General features: G+C 46.6%; 2 protein-coding genes across 2 annotated transcripts; both read right to left on the reverse strand.

Moving 5' to 3' along the window:
- Positions 1–10,827: 10,827 nt before the first annotated feature.
- On the reverse strand, positions 10,828–13,614 carry gjd2b (gap junction protein delta 2b). The gene is made up of 2 exons (XM_048986591.1): positions 13,297–13,614; positions 10,828–12,899 (listed from the first exon to the last, which is right to left on the reverse strand). The coding sequence occupies exons 1-2, from the start codon at positions 13,365–13,367 to the stop codon at positions 12,056–12,058; spliced, it is 915 nt and encodes a 304-aa protein (XP_048842548.1). The 5' UTR covers positions 13,368–13,614; the 3' UTR covers positions 10,828–12,055.
- Positions 13,615–15,812: 2,198 nt separating this feature from the next.
- On the reverse strand, positions 15,813–18,835 carry actc2 (actin, alpha, cardiac muscle 2). The gene is made up of 7 exons (XM_048986216.1): positions 18,702–18,835; positions 18,169–18,313; positions 17,661–17,985; positions 17,208–17,369; positions 16,822–17,013; positions 16,278–16,459; positions 15,813–16,138 (listed from the first exon to the last, which is right to left on the reverse strand). Exons 2-7 carry the CDS (start codon positions 18,295–18,297, stop codon positions 15,995–15,997), a joined length of 1,134 nt encoding a protein of 377 aa, XP_048842173.1. The 5' UTR covers positions 18,298–18,313; positions 18,702–18,835; the 3' UTR covers positions 15,813–15,994.
- Positions 18,836–27,204: the final 8,369 nt, after the last annotated feature.

Consider the following 27,204-nt stretch of genomic DNA (forward strand, 5'->3'; position numbering starts at 1 on the left):
ACGGCCAGCGTGCACCGATGTGGATTAGCGTCCGTCCACTGTCCCTGCCAAGACGGCTGAGAGAGCCTAATCTCTTTATCCTGGAGCTCCTTAGAGCTTGTCGGTCTGATATGCGTGTGGTAGTGTTGGGTGGCGGGATGTAGACGAGAGGGGCTGGATGTCAAGAGGGACGTTCCAGATTGCATGGCCCCCTGAAGGCAAATGAGGCAGCAGGAACAGCCTTGGAGGGTCCTAACAGGGGGCACCTTAGCTTGGCTTTGTGCCTCTTCTGTGTGATGTTCTGGATACAGATTTTTACTGCTCTATCACGACTGCTGCTGAAACTAGCAAAGGCTTAAGCAGAGCAATGCTAAAGTGCCCCCCCCGTTACTGACGACTTCAGCCTAAAGAGCCCCCCCTTGGCAGGATTGTCACTGGCACAGATTCCTGTTCCTCTGCATTGCGAGGTGCTGTCACGCCACAAGGAGCCAGTGTGTGTGTGTGTTGGTGTTTTCTTTTCACTTCCTGGCCCCGCAGTCACTGCACGGTGTGTGTGGCGCGTGGAGGTGTGACAGGGGCGTGACAGGGACTGTGTGCCAGGTGTGTCTTCATGTGTGCGTGCCGACGTGTCTTTCCTTTCTTCCGCGCCTGACAGAGAGGAAGCGCGGAGATGTTTTAGTTCACACACCCAATGGCGTGCGATGGAAATCTCAGCACGTACCGCAGCTGGAGCCGTCTGAGCCCGCAGGCTGGGTAAATGAAGGAAAAGCCTTTGTTTATTGTACGTGAGAGCATGTGAAAGCCCCTGGACGTGAACTGGGGATCTCCTCAGGGGGGGCACTCATCTGGGTTCATCAGGGGAATGGGGGTTTACCCGTGATTTGCCTGATTAAAACCTCTTAGGCCTAGCAATGCTTTCACCAGTTTATCCCACACATCCCTGGGACTATGGGATGTGACTCGGAAGCATGTATTAGACCCCGAATGCCTCATCGGCTGAATGTGCCCTTTGCGCAATGTGGGCGCTGCGTTTCTGAAACTAAGTATGTGTGTTTGTGTTTAATATTAGACCTGAGCACTATTTGACGTCGGGATCAGGTGTGTGGATCTAAAAATACCACATGGATCACACCCATCGTGTGTGCACGCAAAGGGAGTCCATGGAGCATAAATGCGAGGAGCGGAAAGCGTCCTCACCTTCCCCACGTGTCCGGAAGGCTCTGCGGGGAGGCGGAGGCGTCTCGCGTTGGGCCGGGTTCGTGCTGACCCGCCTTCCACACGCATCAGCGTCAGGGCCGCGTCCTTCAAGTTTATTTCCTTTACGCTGCAGCTACTGCTGCAGATATTCCCAGCGAGACTGTGCTGAAATTTAATAAAAAGATGAAGCGGAGATTTCCGCCGAGTTCTCTGCGCATTCTGACGTGAAGGCGGACATGCCTCTCGTTGACTTCTCTTCGTTATAATGTTTGTTAATTGTCATCTGGATAAAACACTCCCTGCCACTCAGCACCATCCATTTTTAGTAGCGCACACAGCAGGCTTGCAAGGGCATCTTCGGACCATCTATATCCGTGCTGAATTTCTAACCTGCATAGATCACCTTCTCCACATGAGCTTACGCAACCTGCACCCCCCTGAAGGTCGTGACCCTGGTCCTGCTCCAGAACCGCTGTGAGTTACCTGGCCCAGCCTTTGTTCCCTTGCATCACATTTCACCTGTACTCTCTTAGCGTCTTATTTTACACAGGACTCTGTCTTTATGCGCACAAACTGTTCACAGCAGCAGTCAGAGCTCTGCTCTGCTCACTCGCCTCGTCGCTTTGGGTTTGTTGGCCTCAGTGGAGGGAGGATAGAACTATGGGAGACACGTCAAAGGACAGATAAATGACCTGGGGGATGGGGACCGATCATGGCATCCTCAGAAAAAGCCCCGTTTAATGTAGCCAGGCCTGAGCTGAAGTATCACATGCGCCAGAGAAGATCCAAACCGCCCAATCACCACGGACTTTCATGTCGGATGTAAATGAGAGACCAATGAAAACACAGTGGGCGGGGCAATGATCACAGTAAATATTATTATTATTATATTGCCAGTGAAGGAATGGAGAATTAAACAGAATGATAAATGAATGAATTAAATGTAATGTGATACTATGGATAGAGATGAGAGGACAGACATCTTGTAAAAAGCTAGTCAGCTTAGAGTAACTGAGTGACAGAGAAATTAGGAGTATTTCCCATGTTTAGGCTGCTAAATTGGTGATTTCTGAAGGGTGATTGTGTCACGGTGAATCGGTGAGGCATACTGTGTGCTTTTCTCACAACAGCGCCATCGGCAGGTGTGGCGACCTCGCCAGTTACCAGGAGCCACTCCCCATCAGACATGCTGCATACCACTGCCTGGGACAAAGTGCGCGATTCACTGGGTGATGAAACCCTTGTGTTCTGTGCATGCAGCCCCCACCCCCCCCAGCACAGGAACGGGAGTCGCCGTCGCCGCTGACGGGCACAGAGCCGCAGTCGTGAGATGCTCCATCTCCTGCGGAGCCAACAGCTGCTCCTGTACCGGCGCAGAGGCTGTGGGACGCGCTGCTCGGCCGTGCCTTCCGGATCCTTCAGCTTAACGTGGCGAGGAAGAAATAATACGAGAGAAAATCCCTGTTTAGGAGAGGAAAAGAGAGAGATGAACGAGAGGAGTAAGGGAGGAGAGGAGGATGGGGGGAGGAGAGCTGGGGAGCAGCGGAGGCTTCTAAGCGGGACACTTGGCTGCTCATTGGGCTGTTGGCAGCAGGACAGCAGGTGAGGGTAAGCCTCCCCCCCACCCCCATCAGTGGAGCTTGGCAGTGACACGTGTCCTGGTGGCTGACCTCGGCAGAGTCCCCTCACCTTGCTCTCCTTGTAACCCTTCGTGACACCTGCACTAATCCATGCTGCTGGACCCTGGCTCCCCTTCCAATGGGGTATGACTCAACCTGTCTGGAAATGGCAAAAACGGGTTATTGGGCGCGGTCATCTCAGTGACCCCCCCCACTCCCCTAAGGGGGCCCTGCGGTGGTCGCCTGTCTCGCACCCCTCACCCTTTCGTCTCGCGGGCTGCGCTCCCAATTCCGGATCATACTTAGCGCACTTTCCTTCCAGGAGCAGCATATGCTTGCCGCTTTCCGCTCCAATCTGCTCGTCTGCCTTCATTAGCTTGATAATCTGCACTATTTATACCTCTGCAGATCCAGTGAGAGCCGCATAGGTAGTGAGTAAAGGGTGGGGAAACTAAAAGAGTAATGAACCAAGAGATACACAGGCTACCTCCCAGCCTAGTCTGTCTATCGCTGGGATACACTGGTATGTCTTCCGGATGTGTCTGCAGTCTCCCTCTCTCTCTCTCTCTCTCTCTCTCTCAACTGGCTTCATCAGGGCATCTTCTGACCTGAGAAGAGCAGATGCCACCTCAACCTTCCCTCTTTCATCTGCACTTGAGGCACTATTATGCACAAAAAATTACAAGTATATGCTGCAATGGGCAATAGACCCAGAGATGGGGTGTTTTTCCGAAATTTGGGGGATCGCCCGTCCCCAGAAGGGGGACACCACATGGAACCCCTGGCAAGGTCACTCGAGGGTGAGCGGTGATGTGGGGTGGCCCCCCCCCCCCCAGGCCTCGCCTGAGAGGGGCGGATCATCTGCATCAGAGGAGGCGGGGCGAGGCGTGTGATTGTAAATGTGGGGGTGGGGGGGGGTTGGCACCCAAAAAATGGGTTTTGGTTGTGAATCCTGCTGCTGACCGAATGTGGGGAGTCGGTTATTTGCCTCAGCTGGCACCTGGGGGGAGGGGGGGTGTACTTGTCTTACCTTCTTCACCTTGCCAAGAGAATTGCATCTGAAGGGGACAGCTGGTCCTTCCTGCACAGTTCCATGAAAGAGCCCCCCCCACATGTGATGCGGAGGCGTCGTGATGGCGTCCTCTGCAACCCTGATTGCTGACTCTGATTGACCCCTTTCTCAACAAGGTCATGGGATCAATTCTTCTGGGGGCGGGCCGGAAGGATTAGGCACCCTGACAGACACACAGGCTGCTGCCCCTGATGGCCGGAGAAGATCAGGTGCTGCTCTGGGTCTAAGAAAGTCCCCTCTCAACTGGCCTGTGTTGGGGCTCAAGCGTGTCCCCTGGTCCCTGACAGGCCTGCAGCCGCAGCCTTAAACGAGCTTCTGGAGCCCACACACCAACACCTCCACCCCACTGATCATGTGACCTTAAAGACTAGCTGCTATAGGTTTCTGGTGCTGGGGCGGGCGGAGCCTAGGGGGCGTGCCTGTGGGTGAGCGGCTGCAGGAGCTTGCAGCACTCTGATGCATATTTGGCTCCTCTGCAGTGAGCTGAAATGCCAAGGGGCTGAGAGCAGGGAGTCGCTCCTGGCAGGCCAAGCCGGGCCGAGCTGAGCTCGGTGGGGTACCTCAGTCTAATTAGCGCCTTCGGTTCATCCTGGGCATGAGGGGCCAGACGCTGTCGTGGGGTCTCTCATGGCAGAAGTTAGAGGCTTCTGACGGAACCTTGCATAAGACGGGGGTTTCGGAGGCGGTAATGAACCTCTTTAATTAAAAAAATTAAGGAAAGGGCCATTTAATACATGAAAGGATACAGCTTCTCTCTGCAGGCTTTTTGCAGAGAATTTGGTGATAAAGAATCTAGATGACATGATATAGAGTGAAGCCCCTCCTCCCTGAGAGTTTTCTGTGTGTGTGTGTGTTTAAAGGTACGCAAGAAGGTGGGGGGGTGGGGTAGCTGTGAATACCACCCCCTCCAGGAACCTCCTCCGTCTGATAGAGTCACGTATCAGGATGAACTGCGAGGTGACTAATCAGATCAGACGATGAGGGCTTTGTGGCTGATTGTGGAGGCTTGTCCGCTCATTTCATTGACCAGCAAATGGTCTGGAACGGTTTATGCACCACGGTCCGCGGCCCCTTGTCTGGCTGCCAGGGGAGCGAGGCGTCGTCGTCACGGAGATGCCCTCACCGCTGCCTATCCGTTCTCCTCCGCTGCCGGACCGTCCACAGCATGCCCGACCTCGCAGCTCAATCTCGTCTTGGCTGACGAGCCTCGCTGTCTGTACCGGGTCCAGCAGGCTCCCTGCCCGCCATGACGGATGGGCGCCGCATCACTCCGAGCCCCTGCCAGGCAGCCATACTTTATATCTTAAGTTCTGCTGTGGTTCTTAATTATTCGTAAGTGTCCTTTTCAAACAGGCACGTTTTAGATGACCTGCACCGAGACCTACGCCTCAGAAAGCCCTTCGCTTCACTTTCATTACACATAGTCTAATCGCTGCATTAGCATGCATAATATATTTACAGTATTCATCATTTAAGGTAGGGTTACATAACGGATGACCTGTGCTGAGTTTGTGTGTGGAGTTTCAGGCCATAGTGTTTGGTCTTCTCTACACACAGGACGTGGACGAGGACATGTACAGACATACGTGGTTATGTGGCTGAGTAGGACTGCTCGTAGATGTACTTAAAATGCAAAGAATTTGATAATTAAAATGCATGGTAACGGTTTAATATAAAGAGAGTCCTTCCATCTGCTTTGTGCCTCCTGTTCGACCTTTTCGCGGTGATCACGAAGCACCGTGAATGTGTGCGCGTTGAGTAACCGCTGGTCCGGTAAAGTAAGTTCAGACACGCTCCAAATTCCAGCAGTCAGCGGCGATGAGAGACAACTCGCGATCCAGCAGTTATATTAAATACGGTGTTAAGCCTTTGCTGTCATATGCACCTTTAAAAAGAAAATCTAAATTAGTGAGCCATACTTGTAGGTTCCTTTTTTTTTGTTGCATCTTAGAATTTAACCCGGGGAATCAAGAAGAATAAACTATTTTTAGACCAATCAAGGCCACCAGAAGGTGAACTTTCTCTTTTTCTCCTGAAATGTTCCTCCTGATTTCACACCAGCTGTCTCTGACACTCGCTGCCCAGACCTGCCAGGAAGCATCAGGCACACACACACACACACCCACACACACACACACACACACACACACACACACACACACACACCCGGGTAGTAGGAGGAGCGGTCGAGCACTGGCCCCACCCTACCCGTTGCAGATGGACGGGTTCCCTCTGTCACTACAGAGCTGGGGGGGCGTGGTCTCTGATGCTAACGGGGCACTGTGCACTATAGGGCGTAACCGTGGAAACGCATCAGCTTACCAGGAGTGTAGATCTGGCATGCTGTCCAGAAGCCAGGGTGAGATCTGCGCTGGGGGCAGATCCTTTCAGTTTTTAGCGCCGGCCTGGGGGGGGGGCTCCTCACTTTGTGGACGTGATCACACCAGCATCATTGTCTCCTACTGGTTGTAGATCAAAGCGTGGCGAGACGTCCCTTAGGCTGGGGACAACCCCACCTCAGCTGATCTCATGAGGAAGGCGGGGGTGTTGGTTTGAAGCTCGCATAATGCATCACAGTATTTAGCCTTCCCTCACCCAGGTCGTGGCTGCATCGGCCCAGTACAGGGTTGGGGTTAGTGGGCCGGGCTCCTGTCAGCTGAGCCTGGAGAGCAGCATGAGTGTGTGCACACCAGAAGGGGGTCCAGTCCCTTCTGCATCATTGCCGCATGCCCCTCTGCTTGGGACTTCTGCTGCACCGGCATCGTCCATGCACCGCCGCGAAAACGCATTTATGCAAATGGATGCAATTCTGCATGCGCCCCTGGGCGTGGACCGCTGCGTGATTGATGCCGGCCTGGTTTAATCCTCAGTGGATTTCACCGTTTGGCTGACTCACCGTACCCGTTAGCTGTCGTGTTCCCTACCTTACCATAGCATGCGGTGACTGCGCCGTGCCCCGTCCTCGTTATAGCGTGCTATATCTGGAATGCTAGCCAAGCTCATTTGGCTGCATAATACACTGCACATGTCATGCTAACCTGTATCATTCCTTGTTAAAGGGCACTATGCGTATTATGCTAAGCTAACCAGGCCAATTTTACCAGTTAGCGCATTTTGTGTGCGCCGCTAATGAGGCCTCTCTCTGGCAGGGTGCACACAACGTATGACGCTAGCCGTCTCATTACTTGCTAAAGGGCACCATGTGTGCGATGCTAACCAGACTCCATCCCCTGTAGGTTATTGTGTGTATTTTGCAAATGCATCAGCACATCAGCCCCCCCCCTCCCTTAGGGCCAAGCCTCAGGCACTGGAAATAGCCTGGAAAACAGATACATGATTTTCAGGACAAAAGGAGACACAGTATTTTAGAAAATATGTCGGATTGTTTTTCAACTCTTTGTTAAAAAAAATGGGGTGTTTCAGAAAATGACACTCAATTTGTTTGCTGTGAAGTCTCTAATATGGGTAGCTATATTGAGATCTCTCAGCTCTTAGGATCATTGCCTCTGTGGTTTATTTTCTGAGTATAACAATGATTCAGTGCTTTGATTCTCTGGAGTAATGTGATGAAAGGAAACGTATATATATGAAACGCGACAGCATAGCACCCATATCAGTCTCGGCTTTGCCGCAAACGCGTCGGAAACGCCCTGCATATAAAGAGTGCATCTCAACACAAAAATCACCCATATTCCTAGACCTGCACCTAAGTACGAACCAGTGGGTAGGAATTAATCCCAGCTTTAATTTTTAATCAGCTTGCACTGGCACACATGCTGTTTCCTCTGAGTCATTTTCATGTCTGTTTGTCCAAACTGGAAAGGCTGCTCTGATGTGAGATGTTTCCAGCCGGCCGAGTGTACACCAAGGAAGAGGTGCCTGTTCTTTCCATGTGTTCCATGGAAAAACCCTGGCATTCCAGAGTCACTTTGCACATGGGATAATTCAAGGCCGATCTCTTAGGTGCAGAAAGTTGACTGGATGAATGTGAGGACAGGAACATGTCATACCTGCTGTTGCCATGGTGAGCAAGCTCTCTTTGTCCTGGACGCTGGACCAGAGATCAGGTAGAGGTGTCCTGTTGGAGCCTCTCTGCAGTGATAATCCCCCTCGGGTCCCCTGCAGGACTGCATGACTGCCCACTCGGGTTGCTGTATGTCTCCAGGTGTGACCTCTGCCTCGGTGTCCAGAGAGTCTGACACAGTCAGGGGTTCATGGGTAACGGATTCTAACCTTTGCTGAGAATTAGGCAGCCTCACCGCGACACTCAGAGCTGCTGCCGACGAGCGGGTCGGACAGGCGCCCGGTGACTCCCAATCCCGATCTCGGCATTTATCGCCAGTCCTTGTCATCGCACGCTAGCAAAATGCAGCAGGGGCTGCGTGAAGATTAATTATTTACCCCCCGCCTTTCGTGTTGTGCTGCGTGATTCTGTCGAATTAAACGTGAAGCCGTGTTGGACGTCTCCGCGAGCTAAGATCTCCCCTTTTCTGTAACATATTTGCAGGTCTGAATAAAAGATGTGAGGTCATTCTTAGATGGAGTGCAGGGAAACCTCACGGACCTGCCTGGTACCAGGCTACGCTTCACACAGTCGTGCTTTTTGCTCATTATTTATCTTCCCATACAACACGGGAGCTCATGTCGTCAAGTGCCCCGCATAAAATAAAAGATTTTGCAAAACAATTATGGATCAGAATATAATCAATGATGACAAAGACGGACTGATGGCATCTGCTGCAAGATTCATCCACTCAGATAGAGTTTTGATGGACAGTTTTGAGTAGATGTCCTGGTTTGAGTTTCTCCAACCTTCATGGCTGAACACCAGCTGAACTGTGATCCTGTTACCTGATACTAATGTAGAGGAGGCTGGTGTTTTTGTATAAGAGGCATTCGCCATCAGTTGGTGCTCTATTTATCTGAATTCACCTGCAATAGGTATCTATTTACACCGCTGGATACATGCAGGAAAAGTTCCACTGGGGTCAGAGGTCACATCCTCAACCACTCTGCTGTGTCTCATTTTCCGTAAAGGACAGGAACCTTTAAGCTGATTCATCAGCTCAAATTCCTTTAGTTTCAGCAGCCAATGAAAGCCCATGAGACTTATCTGCCTTTACACGGTGAACATGATTGGAGAACGCATCACGATCAGAACACACAGCTTCTGTGACAGGAAATGGCAAGAACATGCATCATCACTGCAGTTTTACATTAATTCACAGCCTGTTTCCATCAGGTCTTCAAACCTTGTGTCTAAAGACACGTACGTCAAAGGTGTGCGCGTATTGAAAGCAATCGGCACTGCTTTTAATTAACGAGAATGGCCTTGTGGATGTAGATGTGAACTGACAGGAAACCAGGCAGGTGCATATCACATGAATCAGGAACTGATGGAAGTTTGGGGTGCAGTTGTCTGGGAATGCAGCTCTCGGCAGAGCTGCTGATGGGCAAATATCACTGTGCTGAAGGGCAGGGCTGCGACTGGCGGTGATACTCCAGACTCCGCAGTCAACCGTGACGGGACCAGCCCCAGCTTCAGAGTCCAGCATCTTACATCTCCTCCATGGGCACCAGGAGCTTGCTGATGAGATTCTAGGCTCCTGTAAGAGCACACCAAGTGTGGATCCCCCCCCCACCCCCCCAAAAAAAACCGAATATAGTAATATAAGCATGTCTCGATTAAGATTCATTGTCCTAGCGTGATTGGATAACTTTCAGTGCGAAACAGGAATGTCATCACTGACTCTCACTGTAGTCTGACTTTTTTGCTTCAGACTGCAGCAAAGCTGGCTGGATTCTCCTCCAAAACCGAACAACTTTCTGCAAACCCCACTGATCCGGCAGATATAGGAACGGCGTGTGTTCTCCTTGGGAATATCAGGAGCCAGGTCACACTTAAAGCAGAATTCACTGAAGAAGGCAGGGGATGCTGTGACTAGTTATATACTTGCCCAAACTGCTCTTTTTTTTAAATAAAATAGGAAAAACACAGAAGCTGTAATTACTAGCACACAGAATGAAGTCTTTGTGTTCTCTCTTGTCATTGGCTAATCGAGTTTCTGGTGTACCTGCATTTCGTAAGCTTTGAGAGGATACGGAAAGCGGGTTTTCAGGTTTAAATTTTAATTTGAGACAGACACACAGATAGAGAGAGAGAATAAAGCCAGAGGGTGAGAAGGAGAGAGCCGTCCCACGAGGGAAGATGCCTCTGCCAGCTTTATCCTTCTTTTCATGTCTGCTTGGGAGAAACTTTGGGCTCCCACTGGATTTAGGGTTGACGCATCATAGCTGGCTGCTCTTTCAGTTCTTTCTTGGAGTTGCAGAGTCATCTTGGTTGCCGCAAGCAAGCAAGCAAGCAGCCCCATCCCCAACCACGCCTCTATACACCCCCCCCCCTCCCCCCAACCCCCTTGCACCTCCCACCCAAAACCGATCGCGGACGGTCAGCATGAAGCCACTCTCTGGGGCCGGGGCTCCGGATTCAGCAGTTTCGCCGCGACCTTCACGAAGAGCGGATGACCTACCGCTCCGCATCTTCCTTAAGCAGATGAACGAGCCCATGAGCTTGAGGGCCTCTTGTGCAAAGCCTCGGGTCAGCTTCCCACAATGCATCTTGGTGCTTTTGACCTTGTCAGAACCTTTCTGCACCATTCATATGTGTAAATAACTTTGTGCAGGTTATTTTTTTGGCAGCCGGGCAGAATACAAGGATCGCAGTATGAGCTATTTTAGGAACTGGATGTAACTTAAAAGACACGCTTTTCTCCCAAAACATAAAATCCTTCATTAACAAACATATTCTTCTGATTGAGGCGTTAAGCCTCATATGTTCAAGCATACCTACGTCAGTACGACACATCGTTTACATTCCCTGAGGCAATTCCGCAATTGGCAAAGATATTATTTACCTGAGGCAGTTTCTTCACCCGGCAAACATTACACTTCACACAAAACTCGCGTTCATTCCATGTTTTTATTTTGATTTTCTTTTGGGTTCGACTTACAGTGACAGTTTAAACCATTATGTAAAGAAACAGTAGCACCAGAGCAGGTAGATATTGCCCTTTTTCGATAAATACAAATTAGACTTGTGCTATAATTAATTTAGCTTCGTAACGGTCAAGAACATGTGTATCTCCTTCTTCTGCATAAAAGTATAGTCCTGTGTTATTTTCAAACATCTGCTAAATAAAAATATAAAGATTAATTCGATTCTTTTAAATGACAAGGATTCAAACTGGAAAGGAAGGGCGGCTGCATTTTTCATAATCCAAACATGTAATATAGCTTTCATGATGACGATTATAATATGCATATATATTTATAAGTATATATATATATATATATCTATGTACATGTATGGCACTTGATTACACGAAACCGATAAAACACTTTTCACAAATGAAAGCAGTTGCTGCTTTGGTGTGTAATAAATTAAGTAAGTCACAGACGTTAGCGATTGCTGAAAACCCACCCGATACTGCTTTGCAATGCAACTTTAAAGCAATGAAATGATTACTTACGTTAAGGTCAGTGGTGTGAGTACAGGCAAGTAAAAACATACAATTGAATGCTAATGTATATTATATATATATATAATTTGTAGTCATATTTGATCGATATATTCATATTTCATATATATATATTATATATATAAATATATATAAATAAATATATATATATAAATCTGAAGTATTCTCTATCTTCCAAACATAGCCAGTTAGTGTGTTTCATCGCTATGGTGTGAGGTGTCTAAAATCGGTGTAAAACGTTAAAAACACCCAACAACACATACCGGGTACGTTTGGCTTCGGGTGTTCATTAGTGCAAATTACTTTCACACTTTTGAAACTGTAGATCTAGTGTACAAACGAATAGGTATGTGAACACGTCCAGGATATTCTTTTCCTCTAGCACTTTTTATTTATTTATTTATTTGTTTATTTATTATTATTGTTTTTTTTTTGTTTTTTACAAAATATAAACCTTACTAAAAAGTCGCATTAGTGCTTTTCTGATAAGTAAGATAAACATACACACAATCCACATTAATAGTTGTTGTCTATAAAAGACAAATAAAAATCCATCCACCCCGCCTAACTCACAAATTTCAGTGGCAAGCGGAATTTTCACGGTTTAATAATAATCATTTTTATATGCATGGTATCGTCCACTCCGAAGACTACACATACGCGGAGTCACTGGATTGAGTACGGCCAAAATTGGGCATACTCATACGGGGCAGATCTTTATTCCTGATCTCGTAAATGGACTTCCTCCTGGCCTGCACCCCTCTCACGGCCGTTTTGATCTTCCTCCATCCCAAATGGTTTAGTTCCGCTAAATTGAGCACCACGCAAATCCCACTGACCGCAAACATGAAGACCAGAAACACGGTCTTCTCCGTCGGTCTGGAGACATAGCACTCTACATCTTTTATGCAAGGGTATCGATCACACTCGTAAACTGCGGGGACATTAAATCCGTAGAGGAAATATTGACCTACTAAAAACCCAATCTCCAGCGCGTTTCTGAAAACCACTTGGATAATGTAAAATCTTGAAATACCTTCTTGCCGTCTCATTTTTGACTTAGTAGTTCTCAGGGCCGAGCAGGGGATCTCCTTCACTTCCAAACAGTCGGGCTCCGCTTCCTTAGTCGAGTTCTCCGTGTTTTGAAGTACTCCGTTCACAATGGTGTTTTTGATCTTTTTGCTGTCGTCTCGCTTTATCGGATCTTGATCCTTATCCAGCGACAGGAACACGGTCGAGTACCTCCGCTCCTTTTGTTTTGCAGACTGATGCACCGAGTAGGTGATAAAGCAGAGACTCGGGGTGCACACCATTATAATCTGAAACACCCAGTATCTGATATGGGAGATCGGGAATGCCTGATCGTAGCAAGCCTGATTACAGCCCGGTTGCAAGGTATTACAAACGAACATGGTTTGCTCGTCATCATAGACTGTCTCTCCAACTATCGCTACAATCAGAATCCGGAAGATCACCACCACTGTTAATAGGATCCTAAAAGAAAACAAAAACAAAGGGGAAATGCAAACAATAAATATATTTTGCTTTATGTGATTTAAATCAGCGACTACGTTTAGAGGAAAGGGGTTTACAGACGTTGTCAACATTTGATTCATAACCTAAGGCTTGTTTGGGAGCTGTCCAGTGCTGAAACACAAAAGCACCATTTTAAATTCGTAACCTACTGTCAGAGCTTAATCGCGACGACCATCTTATTAAAAGATGCTCACAAAATATTTATTTGAATGTCACCAATACCATGGACATAATATTGGGTAACACTTCAACTGGCTATATTGTCATATTGGTAGAGTTCGATGTTAGTCTGGGAGCAAAATTCTAATAGGTGTAACTTTTAATTTTGTCTACTTTTAGCCATTTTTCTCCTTACCTTCCTATCATAGTGGAGTGCTGCTGGACAGCCGCCTCCAGAAGCCTCTCCAGGATGGTCCATTCCCCCATGTCTGTTCATCCGGATGCAAGAGCTCACAGCAGACTGCGCGAATGCTTATGGAATATGGATCGTTTTCACTTTTTTACTCTCCAGAGGTTGTGATTTTATCTGGCCGGGGTGTCCGATCACACGCCGGTGCTACCACCGTTGCCGCCCGTAGTCTTTGGTATCGCTTCACCCGATGATCCAACAACACGCCCGTATGCTTGAGCCCGAAGTGCTGACTGGTTGCTGTATGCATGCAAAACCCTCCTATTTCCGATCTCCGGAATAGGATGGGGAGCGGGGGGTGGGTGGGTGACTGTACCACGTCTCAATACAGGAGGCTGGACTTAATGTCTTGCTAGAGCTAATCCCGCTTTAAGTATTGTCCGTCTGCGTCACAACGCAGACAGGTTGGTGGAGAGCGGCCAAATAAATGCGAGGATTTCTCCTTTTCATTATTCCCTGAAAGTACAACGAGCGCCAGATTAATCCTTAATAAAATTATTGCTGATAAGCCCAAAGTATCTGGGGTTGCCTCTAATTTGCAACTCATAAAAAAGGGTTGGGCCGGGCATATATAGTAATGTGCGATTTCGAGATTAAAGTCAACAGTGAGAGATGAGAGTAACGGTGGCGGTGGGAAGCGAGGACTGCGATCACACGCCGAGTGTTCTGGCCATCAAGGCGCCAAATTATGCTTTATTCTTCACACAGTTGGATGTTTTGACTGACCTTTTAAAATTTGTTCTTGGTTTTGCTTTCGCCGGTGGTTATTCTATTTATGGCAGCGCAGCTCGATTTATCAGAAAGATAAACCTAACAGCGATTATGTGACTCCTGGACAGATGTCTTTGCTGCCCGTCCCTTGCTTGGTAGTACGCCTTTGTTTGTCTGGCACGCACCGATAATGCCTTAGATCAAGTTCACTAAGCGAAAGTATAATACCGAACCATAATCGCTTTATACGGTTATTTTCGAGCATTTTAAAATAGACACAGTTGAGTAGACAGACCAATGTAATCGACCGAGTTCACGCATAAAAAAAAAAAACTTGGTTGAATTAATGTAATGAACACAGGACGTTGAGGTAAGTTAATCTGATTATAATAATTCCATTGCGTTCTCGCCAAAAACATTTTGCATCCAAACTATTTCAGTCAATTTGGTTAGAAATGTGTGATTGTTTTCCACTTGATCTAACAATTTCGGATGGTGAAGCAATTCATTTAAAGGTGCTTAGTTAGCTGTATTATTAGATTATTGAAACTTTATGTTTTTTTCTTTCTGTATAGTGCGTCGTTTATGGTGATGCATGCAATGCATGCACTACTAATACACGGACTAATGTGCAAATCAATAGAATGAATGAGTGAGTGAATGAATGAAATCGTGCATGAATGAGCGAATAAATAAAGAAATCTAACTTTACACCCCGAACACTCAGCAGATTTCGCCCATATTAAATGCTTTCTCTTTGAGTTTTTTTGTACATTATACAATATAACGCAGGATCAGGTGATATGATTTCAGTATTTCAAGATTTACTCAAATTCAAAATAAATGTAATGCTGTCAGAGTCTGCAGTGTGTGATTTATCGCAGATGCTATTTAGTGTTCTTGCTAGTCTGAGTCATTCCAAAGTTACCTTAACCTGTACAATTTAGAGAAAACACTGTAAGTGGTATTGCATTAATAATGTATTTATATAGCTTTCGTATAGATATACACGCGCTTTAATTATATTTTAAATCGTACACTTTGAATTTTAAAAAGTACGTTTTAATTCGTTATGCAACTGTTCACCAAAAAAGCATTTAATCTACGATTCACACCGTGTGCAAGAATTATTTGATGAAGTATATTCATGAGTCATTACAATTATTGAGTAATATATTTTTGGAGTATTGTTAGCTGAGTTTAACATTAAATTGGATTCTCTTGTGCTAGTTTTAATTCGTATTCCAAACAATTTTCAATACATTTACCAACAGACGGATTTTCAATGTAAAATTTACAACATTGTAATGTAATTGACAACGAACTTTTAAATCGAACTGTTTAACGCGTAAAATTACGAGAACACTAAATATTCTTGTGCTTCATTCATGACTTTATTCAGCAACCCTTGTACCCATTTATACAGATGGACAGTATGCTGGAAAAAAATCAGATTAAGTACTTCACTTAAGGCTAGAACAGCATGTCCATCTGGCAATGTGACCCATTCATTTCAGGTATCTCTAACCATTACGCCACCTGCTGTCACCCAAGATCATTGCATATCAGATGAACTAAATTATTAGTAATTATCTCCATTTTTTTATTAAATGAAATTTTAAAACAAAATATCGTATAAATTTCCAAAATGAATGGGCTCTCAGATTAGTATGTCAATAAAAGACAGTTATGTGATATTTAGTACATTTTTGGTTCTTCATTGATGATGAAAAATGATAAAAGACACAGTATTTCTCATGTCCTGTGGCTTGTTTATTTATAAACCAAAAACATATCTACATATAAACTTCATCTGTGTGTAAACAAACTGTACATTCAGGAGACCTGCTGGAACTTTGTCATCTCTGGCATCCCTAAGCGGGTTTGTTGTTGAGGTGATGGATCTCGCAGAGCGTGGTCACACCAGGGCCACTTAGAAGCACTTCCTGTGGACGATAGAAGGACCAGCCTCGTCGTACTCCTGCTTGCTGATCCACATCTGCTGGAAGGTGGACAGCGAGGCCAGGATGGAGCCTCCAATCCACACAGAGTACTTGCGCTCTGGGGGGGCGATAATCTGTAGAAGATACGAGAGAATTCAAAGTGAAAGCTGCCAAAAATAATGACTGCAATGACACAGTGTGGCCACTAGGCTGTCGTTACGGTTCCTTCATTGTTTATGCGTTAGAAAGACAGGCAATGGGAATGAGGATTACCTTGATCTTCATGGTGCTGGGAGCCAGGGCAGTGATCTCCTTCTGCATGCGGTCAGCAATGCCAGGGTACATGGTGGTGCCGCCGGACAGCACGTTGTTGGCATACAGGTCCTTGCGGATGTCGATGTCGCACTTCATGATGCTGTTATATGTGGTTTCATGAATACCGGCAGATTCCATGCCTGTGACAGGAAACGGAGGACATCAATCAGAATGTGCAGGGACTGGAGGAATAAAGGGAACATCAACCCTTTTAGGATATCAGAGGGCCACACGTGGGGGGGGGCTTTGACAGGTGCTAAAGATAATGTCACCAAATTCCACTCAACAGCTGCATAAATTTAAATAAGGGTGACGTCCAAGCTTTTGGTACCGTATATCATTCATGGCGAAGGACGTTTGCTAGTCTGGTATGTGGATAATACAATATTTCCATGCCATACAGATCATGTCCTTTGCCCTGATTAGTTCAATGGATTGTATAATCATAAAAATATCTATGTCTGGCGAACCCTTATCTGAGCCAGCCAAGTATCATACCTACCAATGAAGGACGGCTGGAACAGGGTTTCGGGGCAGCGGAAACGCTCGTTGCCAATGGTGATGACCTGGCCGTCGGGAAGCTCATAGCTCTTCTCCAGGGAGGAGGAGGAGGCGGCGGTGGCCATCTCATTCTCGAAGTCCAGAGCCACGTAGCAGAGTTTCTCCTTGATGTCTCGTACGATCTCACGCTCGGCTGTTGGGGCAGACTTCTGCCACTTAGCGCTTAGCCTGACACTGCATTTTTCTGCATTTTCTTTACTTTTTTAATTCATTAATTTGGATAAATATAAAAGTAAGATGTATTCCTTTAAAGGCACCTATAGTTTTCTCCATGTGTATAGAGATTAATGGAAAGATTCCGTATAATAGCGTGTGAATCGTAGGTACCAGTGGTGACGAAAGAGTAGCCACGCTCTGTGAGGATCTTCATGAGGTAGTCTGTCAGGTCACGACCAGCCAGGTCCAGCCGCATGATGGCGTGGGGTAGGGCGTAGCCCTCGTAGATGGGCACGTTGTGGGTCACGCCATCACCGGAGTCCAGAACAATGCCTAAAAGGTGAGAGAGCAAGCCGTGTGAAAAGAATTTTCTGGCTAAGATATGCCCGCGTCCACGGAGACCTACATCACTTCCATGATCCCAGCTGGATGCCTCTAAAGTGATTTGGGTCAGGTACTTTGCTCAGGGGTACAAGGGCTTTTCTTTTCAGAAGCAGAAAAAATACATTTCTGTTCACAGTCTAATTCCTTAACCATCATTCCTGTTCCCATGACAACACAAGTGGAATTTCCCACGTAGGCTGCGCTGAGATGAACGTGTAGCAGTCACGCGCATCATCTCACCTGTGGTACGGCCAGATGCGTAGAGGGACAGCACAGCCTGGATGGCAACATACATGGCAGGCACGTTGAAGGTCTCAAACATGATCTGGGTCATCTTCTCACGGTTGGCTTTGGGGTTGAGTGGGGCCTCTGTCAGAAGGGTAGGGTGTTCTTCAGGTGCCACGCGGAGCTCGTTGTAGAAGGTGTGGTGCCAGATCTTCTCCATGTCGTCCCAGTTGGTGATGATGCCATGCTCGATGGGGTACTTCAGCGTCAGGATACCCCTCTTGCTCTGAGCCTCGTCCCCTACGTAGGAATCTTTCTGACCCATGCCGACCATGACACCCTGAGAGAGAAGAAGGTCAAAAAGAATTCCCAAAAAAATTTGATAAACTAAACTATAATAATGGCTAGATAACCTCACATTTTACATATGAATCAGTTCTATGTTGAAATGACTATTTACACTGTATGTATGACACGGATTAGATGCAATGACCCTCTAGGTAACGGATGTACAACACGGCACCTGGTGACGCGGGCGACCGACGATGGATGGGAACACGGCTCTGGGCGCGTCATCCCCCGCAAAGCCGGCTTTTACCAAGCCAGAACCGTTGTCGCACACCAGAGCCGTGGTCTCCTCATCGTCACACATGATGCCTGATGAGGACCTAGTGAAATGACCAAACACAAGCGTAAGTCTGACAATCAGCAGATAGGACAAAAAACGAGGGGCAAAAAACATAATTATACTGTAGCTATTCGCAAAACTATTTGCTTTTGTTTATCACGTTGTAAAACGGCAAACGATTAAAACCGTTCCGATGGCAAGTAATTTCTACTCTGTCTTGAAAAACATAAAAACATTATAGTTCATCTAGCACGTTTAATACAACGAAAAATAACACTTTAAAACGATCATTTAAATTCATGTAAACGTTTCCTTTAAAGTTATTCGCCGGGATTATTGCAGTTCCTCATGATAGACTGATAGATGGAAAATATCCAGTCGCGAATCTTGAAAACGATGAAAGTCACCAGCCGCACTGCCGAACTCACCAGATCAGCGCCTTGATCCGGATCTTGAGTAAACGGCGGTGTGGTGCGCAGGGCAAGCGCCAATTTATAGGGCTAGTAGCGGCACTACGGGCCGCGGAGCGCGGTCTTCCTTATTTGGTCACCCTCCGCGCCATCGGGAGCTGCGAGCCCATTAATGGAAGGAAGACCAGCCGCAGGCTTCGCGGACCGCAGTCCATGTATGGAAGGGCAGGAGTTCACCATGTTAAGATCAGGGCTACATACAAATGAACAAACAAACAATTAAATCTAAATCGGTGTAATAGTTGTGTGCTCATCCGACCTGATTTATAGCACCATTTGGCACGGTTCCATTGTTCCATCTGACTTCAAAACCAGCAGCCAAACGTAATCCAATAGAAAATCCGCAGGAAAATTTATTTGGTGACACCTCACCTGTGACTCTTTTACCATTTTTACCTCTTTCGTTAAGCACCATTACAGTTATCTCCTCATGTAATAATGGACAATCCAATTCTTTTGAGACTCAATCCAGAAATAGATTTGAACTTTGGCACGGGCGGATCGCTCGGTATGGCATTGTGCGTGAAGCTTCTGTCTGTATTATATACTCAACCGAAGCTCCGAAATGTTAATAATTATTTTAATGCAGTTTAAAAATCATTTTATTCCATCTTATTATTTGTTGACTAATGTCAAACTATTTTCTTTCGGATGATACTGGCATAATAGAATTACAATACGTATTACAGATAATGGACATTTATGGTTTCAGAATGGGATTTACCTCTCGAAAGCTGCATTTTACTTGGCTAATTGGGTATTGGCTTAGAGAAACCACTTACAGTATACTTGTGCGCCATCAAAACAGACTGGATCAGTGCATTCAAATATCGATATATTTACACATTTTGAAACACAAAAACCGCAGTTCATTGGAAATAAAGGGTTATGGTTCCTGGAATCCAGTGAAAGCTAATTTAATTAACAGCTCAGATATGCTGCTTGATTAATCTATATGCTATACTTGGTAGCTGTTAATATATATATTTTTTAAATGTAATTTTTATTTTGTGTTTATGGCATCTTCTGGTCTACATATATCAGTTATTTTTTCATTACTTAATAGCCGATATATTTGCTCGAAGGGTGAATATCATGCAAGAAGTATATCCTGGACAGGGTGTAAAACCAGGACATAAAACAGTGGAAGGAATATTAAATTACTTTTCATTTAAATGAGTTAGTTGCCTTAATCTCAGCAGGAGTACCTTCCGAATCGCTGGTGCTCTCTAGTTGTGACATGTGAGGCTTTGGCCTTTCAGGATGACGACGGCAAACATGACTGAGGCCGCGGCGACGAGCCAGGAAGGAGCGTTCTTTATATAGCGCCTTTATCCCTGTGGGATCAAAGCCGCAAAATGACAATGGCAGCCGAAGAGGGGCTCTCCTGTGAACGTGCCAGTTAGGTGTGTGAATTTAATGCAGGTAGCGAGATATCTGAGAACAGAAGAGAAAGATGGTGGGTCGTTGTCCATATCGTGTTTGTCTGTGGGAAGCGCGGCTCTCCACTGCAGTTCGTACACCTGAAAGGCAGCTGCTCTATCACCTACATGTGATTCCACTGTAAATGCAGACTGAAGTCCTGCGTCAGCTTCTGTCTACTGTTTTTAGGGTTTGCTGTGGAATAAACCTCGATTACAGCGCCTAATATCGCTGATAACGTTTGTTATTTTACCTCACCTAGTGCACATCTGTGCCAAATGCATATTTTCATAATATCGTTTGCCATAGATCCGTTTGCGTGTTTTGAATCGTGAGGACGGTCTTCCCTTTTTTTCAGCACAGATTACAGATGAAACATCACTGGCCAATACTGAACGTACTGAGAATTAATCAGCTTCTCAAGATGATGCCGTGGCGTGGCACGTGCTCAGGACCACCTGTTCCCACTCGATCAGGCCCTGAGATGTTTTCCTTTGAAAGATTCTTCCAAGATAGCCAAGAAAAACAGCTGACGGAACGCGGACTGACCTCTGACCTCATAATGGACGCCCATATGGCTTTCTGAAACCCGCAGATGGGAGATACGCATGTCTCACAGACAGTACTGGTCGGCGTATTTAATAATGCGGTTATGCAGATTGGATGTGGTAGGAGAACGGTGGTGGTTATACTGCTTACACAGCCCCTCCCCCCCCCGCCATTTGCAGGGACGACACCTCTCATGACAGGCATGGGGGGGGGGGGGGGGGTGGATTGAAGAAGTGAAGAGGGTGGTAAACCTCAACAGAAGGATGCGGCAGACCAGTGAAATAAATAGGTCACACCTTCTGACGGGAAGGAGGAGGCGGAGGTGGGGGAATAGCGCCTCACACCATACTGGCCGGTCTCACACGTGTCCGCGGCTCCCTGTTTTAACAGCTGACGCCCCATGACGCCTCTTTAACCCCTTCCGGGCCTCCCTACGGACCCACTCCGGCTTCACCTGCTGGCCATATTAGGAACCATCTGCTCCCGTACTGCTGGGGGCGGCGCTGGGTGCCTCACCTCCTTTTCCTGGCGCGGATCATGCTCCCTCACGTGTCCAATCAGGTGTCAGTGTTCTGTACGTGTCGCCGGGCGTGCAGCTACTGAAAAAAAAGGAAATGATCATGCAAGGTCACCAGGTCTGCAGCGTCCGGTATCATAGGGCGACCAAAGAGAACCCTGGGTGACGTACATGGGAGCAGGACCACCGCGGAGTGTATGAGAGTGAAATTAAATATCAGTGTGCGATTAATTGGATATCCTCTCTCTTAGTCTCCCGCACCGAAGCCCAGGATGGGGGCCTGCCTTTTTCCATCCCAAGCATCACAGCCAAATGAAATATTTATACACATCACTCGTCCTCATTACATCACTACTGTGGGGGGATGGGTGGGGGGCAATATTGGCACATTGTGCTTGCCCCCAGGACATCTGGGTCCTGATTTGGATCTAGTTTAAAGAAATCTAACTAGAACTCATTGAAGTTACAAATACAAATATTGCACTTGATGATTTGGAACCAAGGCACATCTTAAAGTATTCTGGGAAGATCAGGGCCCAGTATTTAAAACCACCCCTTGTCAATCAATAAAGAGTCTGGAAAATGAGGTTAAGCAGAGCTTGGAAATCAAAAAATGTAATATTTATGAAGTCATACATAAATAGCTTAATCTTGGAACGAGTGGCTGTCCCAGCGACAGTGTACGCTTGGCGATCCGCTTTGGGAAAATCCCGCTTAGGTACTTCCCGGTCCTCCGATGTGGAATATTTTATGTGGTGCATGATGGATGGCTATTAAGTCCTTCTGAGATGCGACCGGCCACAGAAGGTAGTGCTGATTTAGCAGAGAAACATGAGAAGGCTAAAAACATGCCGTGGATTTGCATCTCTTTCACTGTTTTCTTTGTGCATATTGGGCTGGAGAAGAGGGGATACTCTCCTGAGATGGACTCGAACCGGATCACTGCATTTGACGGCCATATGGCGGGCGGCACCATCGGTCCCACCTGCCCAGTCATGGGCCAGCTACTTGCCTAACTGCTGCAGAGATCAATCTCAGCTCTTAAACATGTTTTTTTTCCTGAAAAAACAGGAGATTCAGAAGGGAGACCAACTCAATGATGATAATTTACGAGTTCGGGTTGCCTTATTGATTGATAGTCCTTTGTCAAATTTGAATGAAGAAAACTCAGTTGTGTAAAATCACAATCATTTATATTTCATTCTTGTATCTCTTCCACCGAGAGATATTTCTGTGCCATGTTTTCCAAGCAGAAGACAATCAGTTTCACAGTGACACAGCAGGATAAATTGTGCTGTATTGTAGGTACATTTTTTTGCCTCCTGACCATGAAATAAAAACAGCGATACAGACACTGTTAGCCTCCTAAAGTTGGCTGTGTCTGGACAGACGTCTGATTCAACACAGAGAAGGTCATAGGAAATGGGTCTTGATGTATGTAGTAATGATTTTAATAAATGAATAAGGATTCATCAGAATAGGAACCTCTATGTGGTCCTTATTTCCAGCTTGTGTTTTTCCCCGAAAAACGCTTCAGCGGGAAGCCGACCAGCAGGCTCCCTGCACGCCATTAGCCCACCCTGATTACGCCGTGGAGATCCTCCGGAGGAGGCGAGATGAGGTGGGGAGAGGGCCTATCAGGCGGCTGGGCCTGGAGGACACAGACGGCAGGGTGGGGCCGATGAACCCTTTCACATCCCCACCTCTCTGGACCACCCAGACAGTATATAGGGACACCAGAGGAAGGGGAGTCACTCACACAATATGGAGAATCTTGCAAGTTGACCCTCAGTGTGTGTATGTGGGGGGGGGGGGGTAGGTATCATTCACGCCTCAGCCAAGTGACAAACCCAGCAGCTGCGGTACCCAGAGGGACAAGGGAGGACCCCCTCCATGAAACGTTCCCTGCCTTTCAGATGATGACAAAACCCACAGTTGCATCACTGGCCTTGGATGTTAAGCAGAAGCATCCTGATTGGTGACCCCCTTAATGCCGCAGTTCCACTCGGCTACACTACTGCCCATATAGCATATAGTGATAAAACTGCTATAGCGGCTTTAGCATTTTCAATGCGACGCCAGGGAGAGAAATGCAATTGAAAACAAGTTAAAGTTTAAGCAGGGGCCTGGGTGCACCGCTCAATTGCAGAATAAAGACGTTCCAGGAGCTTTCCTGCAGCTACAGAATGACTGATTCAGCAACAAACTAGATAGAAATCTACAGAACAATGAAACAGATCAATATACCAGAGCCGGGGTCACGCTGGACAACTTAAAGATACAGGAAAGCAATTGAGTCTGTAGCAGCTAATGGGATCCCAGTCAAAATCTATGCCCAATTTAGCCCCCGCGCCAGAAATCTCTGATACTCCCACGGGAGATCGAGCCGGTGACTAATGGCAGTGAGGGAGGTGGGAGGCGGATTCCAGCTCTGAGGAGGAACTAGGCCAACGGGGGGGGGGGGGGGGGGGCACCAGCAGTCCGGTGGCAGAGGAGCGCAGGCAGCGGTGCACGCAGGACAGCATGGAGGACACAGAGCAGCAGAGAGTACCAGTCCAACAGGTCACTGGTAAATGTTTAATCTGTTTAATCCAGCCGAGCGCCAGAGAAACTAATCTATTAGCAGCCTGTGCCTGTCCAGCCTCCATTACTGACAAGAGCTCAGGAGACGTCTGCATTAAACAAGGTGACTGACCCATACAGACTGAGAGTAACCCAGAATACGAAATACAGCCTAAATCATTCAAATTATAGTGCGCATATAAAAATTATGGAACGAGGGTAATATGTTTGTTCAAGGGTAATATTATTAAACCATGACATATTTGTTGTTAGTGATAAATGACACACTTATAGAAACTTGTAATTATATGCAGTTTCTTGTTAAACAAGTGAATAAAATTCAAGCTTCCACAATGGACCATTTGAAAGTCCGTCAAACACGTTGAGACATAATCACCTGACTACATCATATGTGTGTGATCATGTATACAATACATTGTGGGGACATTTGGTCCCCGTAATGTGATAAAAAGCCTGTTATTTTGACCTTGTGGGGATATTTTTTCTGTCCCCATAAGGATAACCTGAATTTTATAAAAACTTTGCGAATGCAATCATGAAACTAAAAACGTCCTGCATTTCGTTTGGTTACTTATGGTTAAGGTTAGGGCTGGGTGGGGGTTAATGGTGTCATTGTTATTAGGGTTATGTACATAGAAATGCGCATAGAAATTAATGGATGGTTCCCAAGATATGAATATAAACGTGTGTGTGTGTGTGTGTGTGTGTGTGTGTGTGCTAAGCCTTCACGTGTTTGGCTGTACAGTCAGGCCAATGGAAGGTACCCCAGCCATGGATAGGACCACCATAATAGGATTATTTCTGGACAGACGGACCTGAGGCTCAGGGTGGTTCCCCAGACCCCCCCCCCCACCCCCCCAGGCATGAAGCCCAGCAAAGGGCATCACCCGCTCCTGCGTAAGGGGCTTCTCCCTCGCCAGGACGGTAAACACCCGCGACTCCAAAGTGCAGCCGGCAGAGCTAATGATTCAAGCTCATTAGGCTTAATGGCTGAGCGTGTAGTTTGTCTCTGTGTATCGTTGCAGCGGAGGACGGCGAGTGGAGCGTAAGCAGTGATGCGGGATGGAAAACAAGAGCATCTCCGAGACGCACCAGGGCTGAGGTGACTGTTAGAGATGTTCCTAATCTACCTACGGACAAAGTCTCTCTTCTGAAATGGGATTGTCACATGTCTGATGAATGAGTGTTACAGTGGTCTTAACACCCAACCACATATGCAGACGCCCATCTCAAAGGCATGATACTGGAACTTCCTATTGCAGGTCAAGCCCAGGAAAATTTGCATTGTGAGAAGAGGCCACAGTGCCAGGAAGAATGTGCTTTGTTTACAAACCCACAAATGAATGTTTAATGAATGAATTCGAAAGCAAAATGTTAAGCTCCTTTTGGCAAATCCTGACACCTCAGGCATCTGCCTTATTCCAAATGTGGTATTAAAATTTGATCAGACACATAATGGAGTGGCATCCCACGCACACATGCACACACACAAACACCTGCATGCACACAGGCACACACACAAACACCTGCACACACACAGACACACACAGACACCTGCACAGACACAGACACACACACAAACACCTGCACACACACAGAGGTACACACACACACACACAAACGTGTGCTTCTTTTGAACAGTACTTGCTTTTTGTGAAGGTCTTAAGGTTTCATTATAGGGTGGGAAAAGAGACACTATCTGAAAGTGCCACTTCCTGTGGAGGAGTTTCTCTCCACAGAAAAGCTCTCTATCTGTCAGTATCTGTCCCTGCACACACCAACACACTGCCATTAGTTATTTATACACAAAATATATTACACTGTGAAAATGATAAATTGCACAATAAGCTGAGTCTTGGTGATAAATTCATCGGCCGTTGACAGAGCCTTGTGAGGCCCCGTTCCTGTTTACTCTCCGGTACATGCTGCTTCTGTGACTGAGAGTACGACGCTTACGCACTGCGTACAGGAAAGTGGCAGGTGGTAGCCGTGCATGAATCCCAAGGGCCGGATCTGCTTCATCCAGAAGTCAGGATCTTTGGTGGGGGTAGGTGGGGGTGGCCTGGATTAGCCCCCGGTGACTCTCCATGCAAAGTGATGCCAGGACAGGTCTGCAGAGGAGCGAGGGGAGCAGCAGGAAGCTGCGAAAGATGATGGGATGCCAAAGAACGACAACAAGCACAGGGGAAAAACGAGACACAGCTCCTCACCTTCCCAAAGTTTAGGTTATTTTGGAAACCCACCTCTAACCTTATACTAACCCACTAACCCACCTCTAACCTTATACTAACCCACCTCTAACCTTATACTAACCCACTAACCCACCTCTAACCTTATACTAACCCACCTCTAACCTTATACTAACCCACCTCTAACCTTATACTAACCCACAAACCCACCTCTAACCTTATACTAACCCACCTCTAACCTTATACAAACCCACCTCTAACCTTATACTAACCCACCTCTAACCTTATACTAACCCACCTCTAACCTTATACTAACCCACTTACCCACCTCTAACCTTATACTAACCATTTTTATTAAAGCCTGAACTTGCCGTCTACATAGATGAACGGTGGTCATATGTCTTGTGTTTATGTTAATTTACTAAATGCAAATATCAACAGTGATTAGTGCTGAATGAGCTCCTCAAACAAAGGAACTAGAACTTCAAATGGCCCCACATTACAATTCCTGGGACAGGCTGTGTGTTTGTGCTGTTATTGAAAGACCAATGCACAGTACCAGGATAATGCAAAGCAATTTCATATTTCAGACACCAACAATAATCCTGTCTCCCTCCCAGTAGCACAGTTAACCTGAAGGCTACTCACTCAAGTCCCAGGGGAGGCCCTGACATTGTATCCTTGACTCAAACTACGTCAGGAAAGTATCCAGCTTTATTAAGACCATACAAGGTACTCAGTGTGTCTAGTAACACAGCAATTAAATGGGTCTTTTCTGTCACTGAATGGCAATGTAGTCAGCCATCACAAAGAGTCTGTCTGAAAACTTCAGCCTGACTCTCTGCCGAAAAATCAACGTTTATGTTACGTAAACACTTTCCTCATTGTTATGTAAATGCTGTTTAATCTCAGCAGCATAACACATATATGGCTATAACAAAGCAGTTACTGTAAATACATTAATGTTCGCCCTCATTAAAAAAGTGCTTGTCGTTGCTATTCCATGACTGAGAGGATGATCCTCACATTCTGCTGACCAATAAGAGGCACTATTGAAAACGATGACCAATGAGACGAAGCCATTCTGCTTACTTTGGAGCTTGTCGTGTGTCATCGCATGCAGTATCCTGCGTTGCTGCCGCTGCACTCCAGACGGCCGAGTTGGTGCATTTGCTAAGGTGGATTTAGCTCATGTGGAAGT

The sequence above is a fragment of the Brienomyrus brachyistius genome, chromosome 19 (assembly GCF_023856365.1).
Source record: "Brienomyrus brachyistius isolate T26 chromosome 19, BBRACH_0.4, whole genome shotgun sequence".
NCBI classification, from domain to species: Eukaryota; Metazoa; Chordata; class Actinopteri; order Osteoglossiformes; family Mormyridae; genus Brienomyrus; species Brienomyrus brachyistius.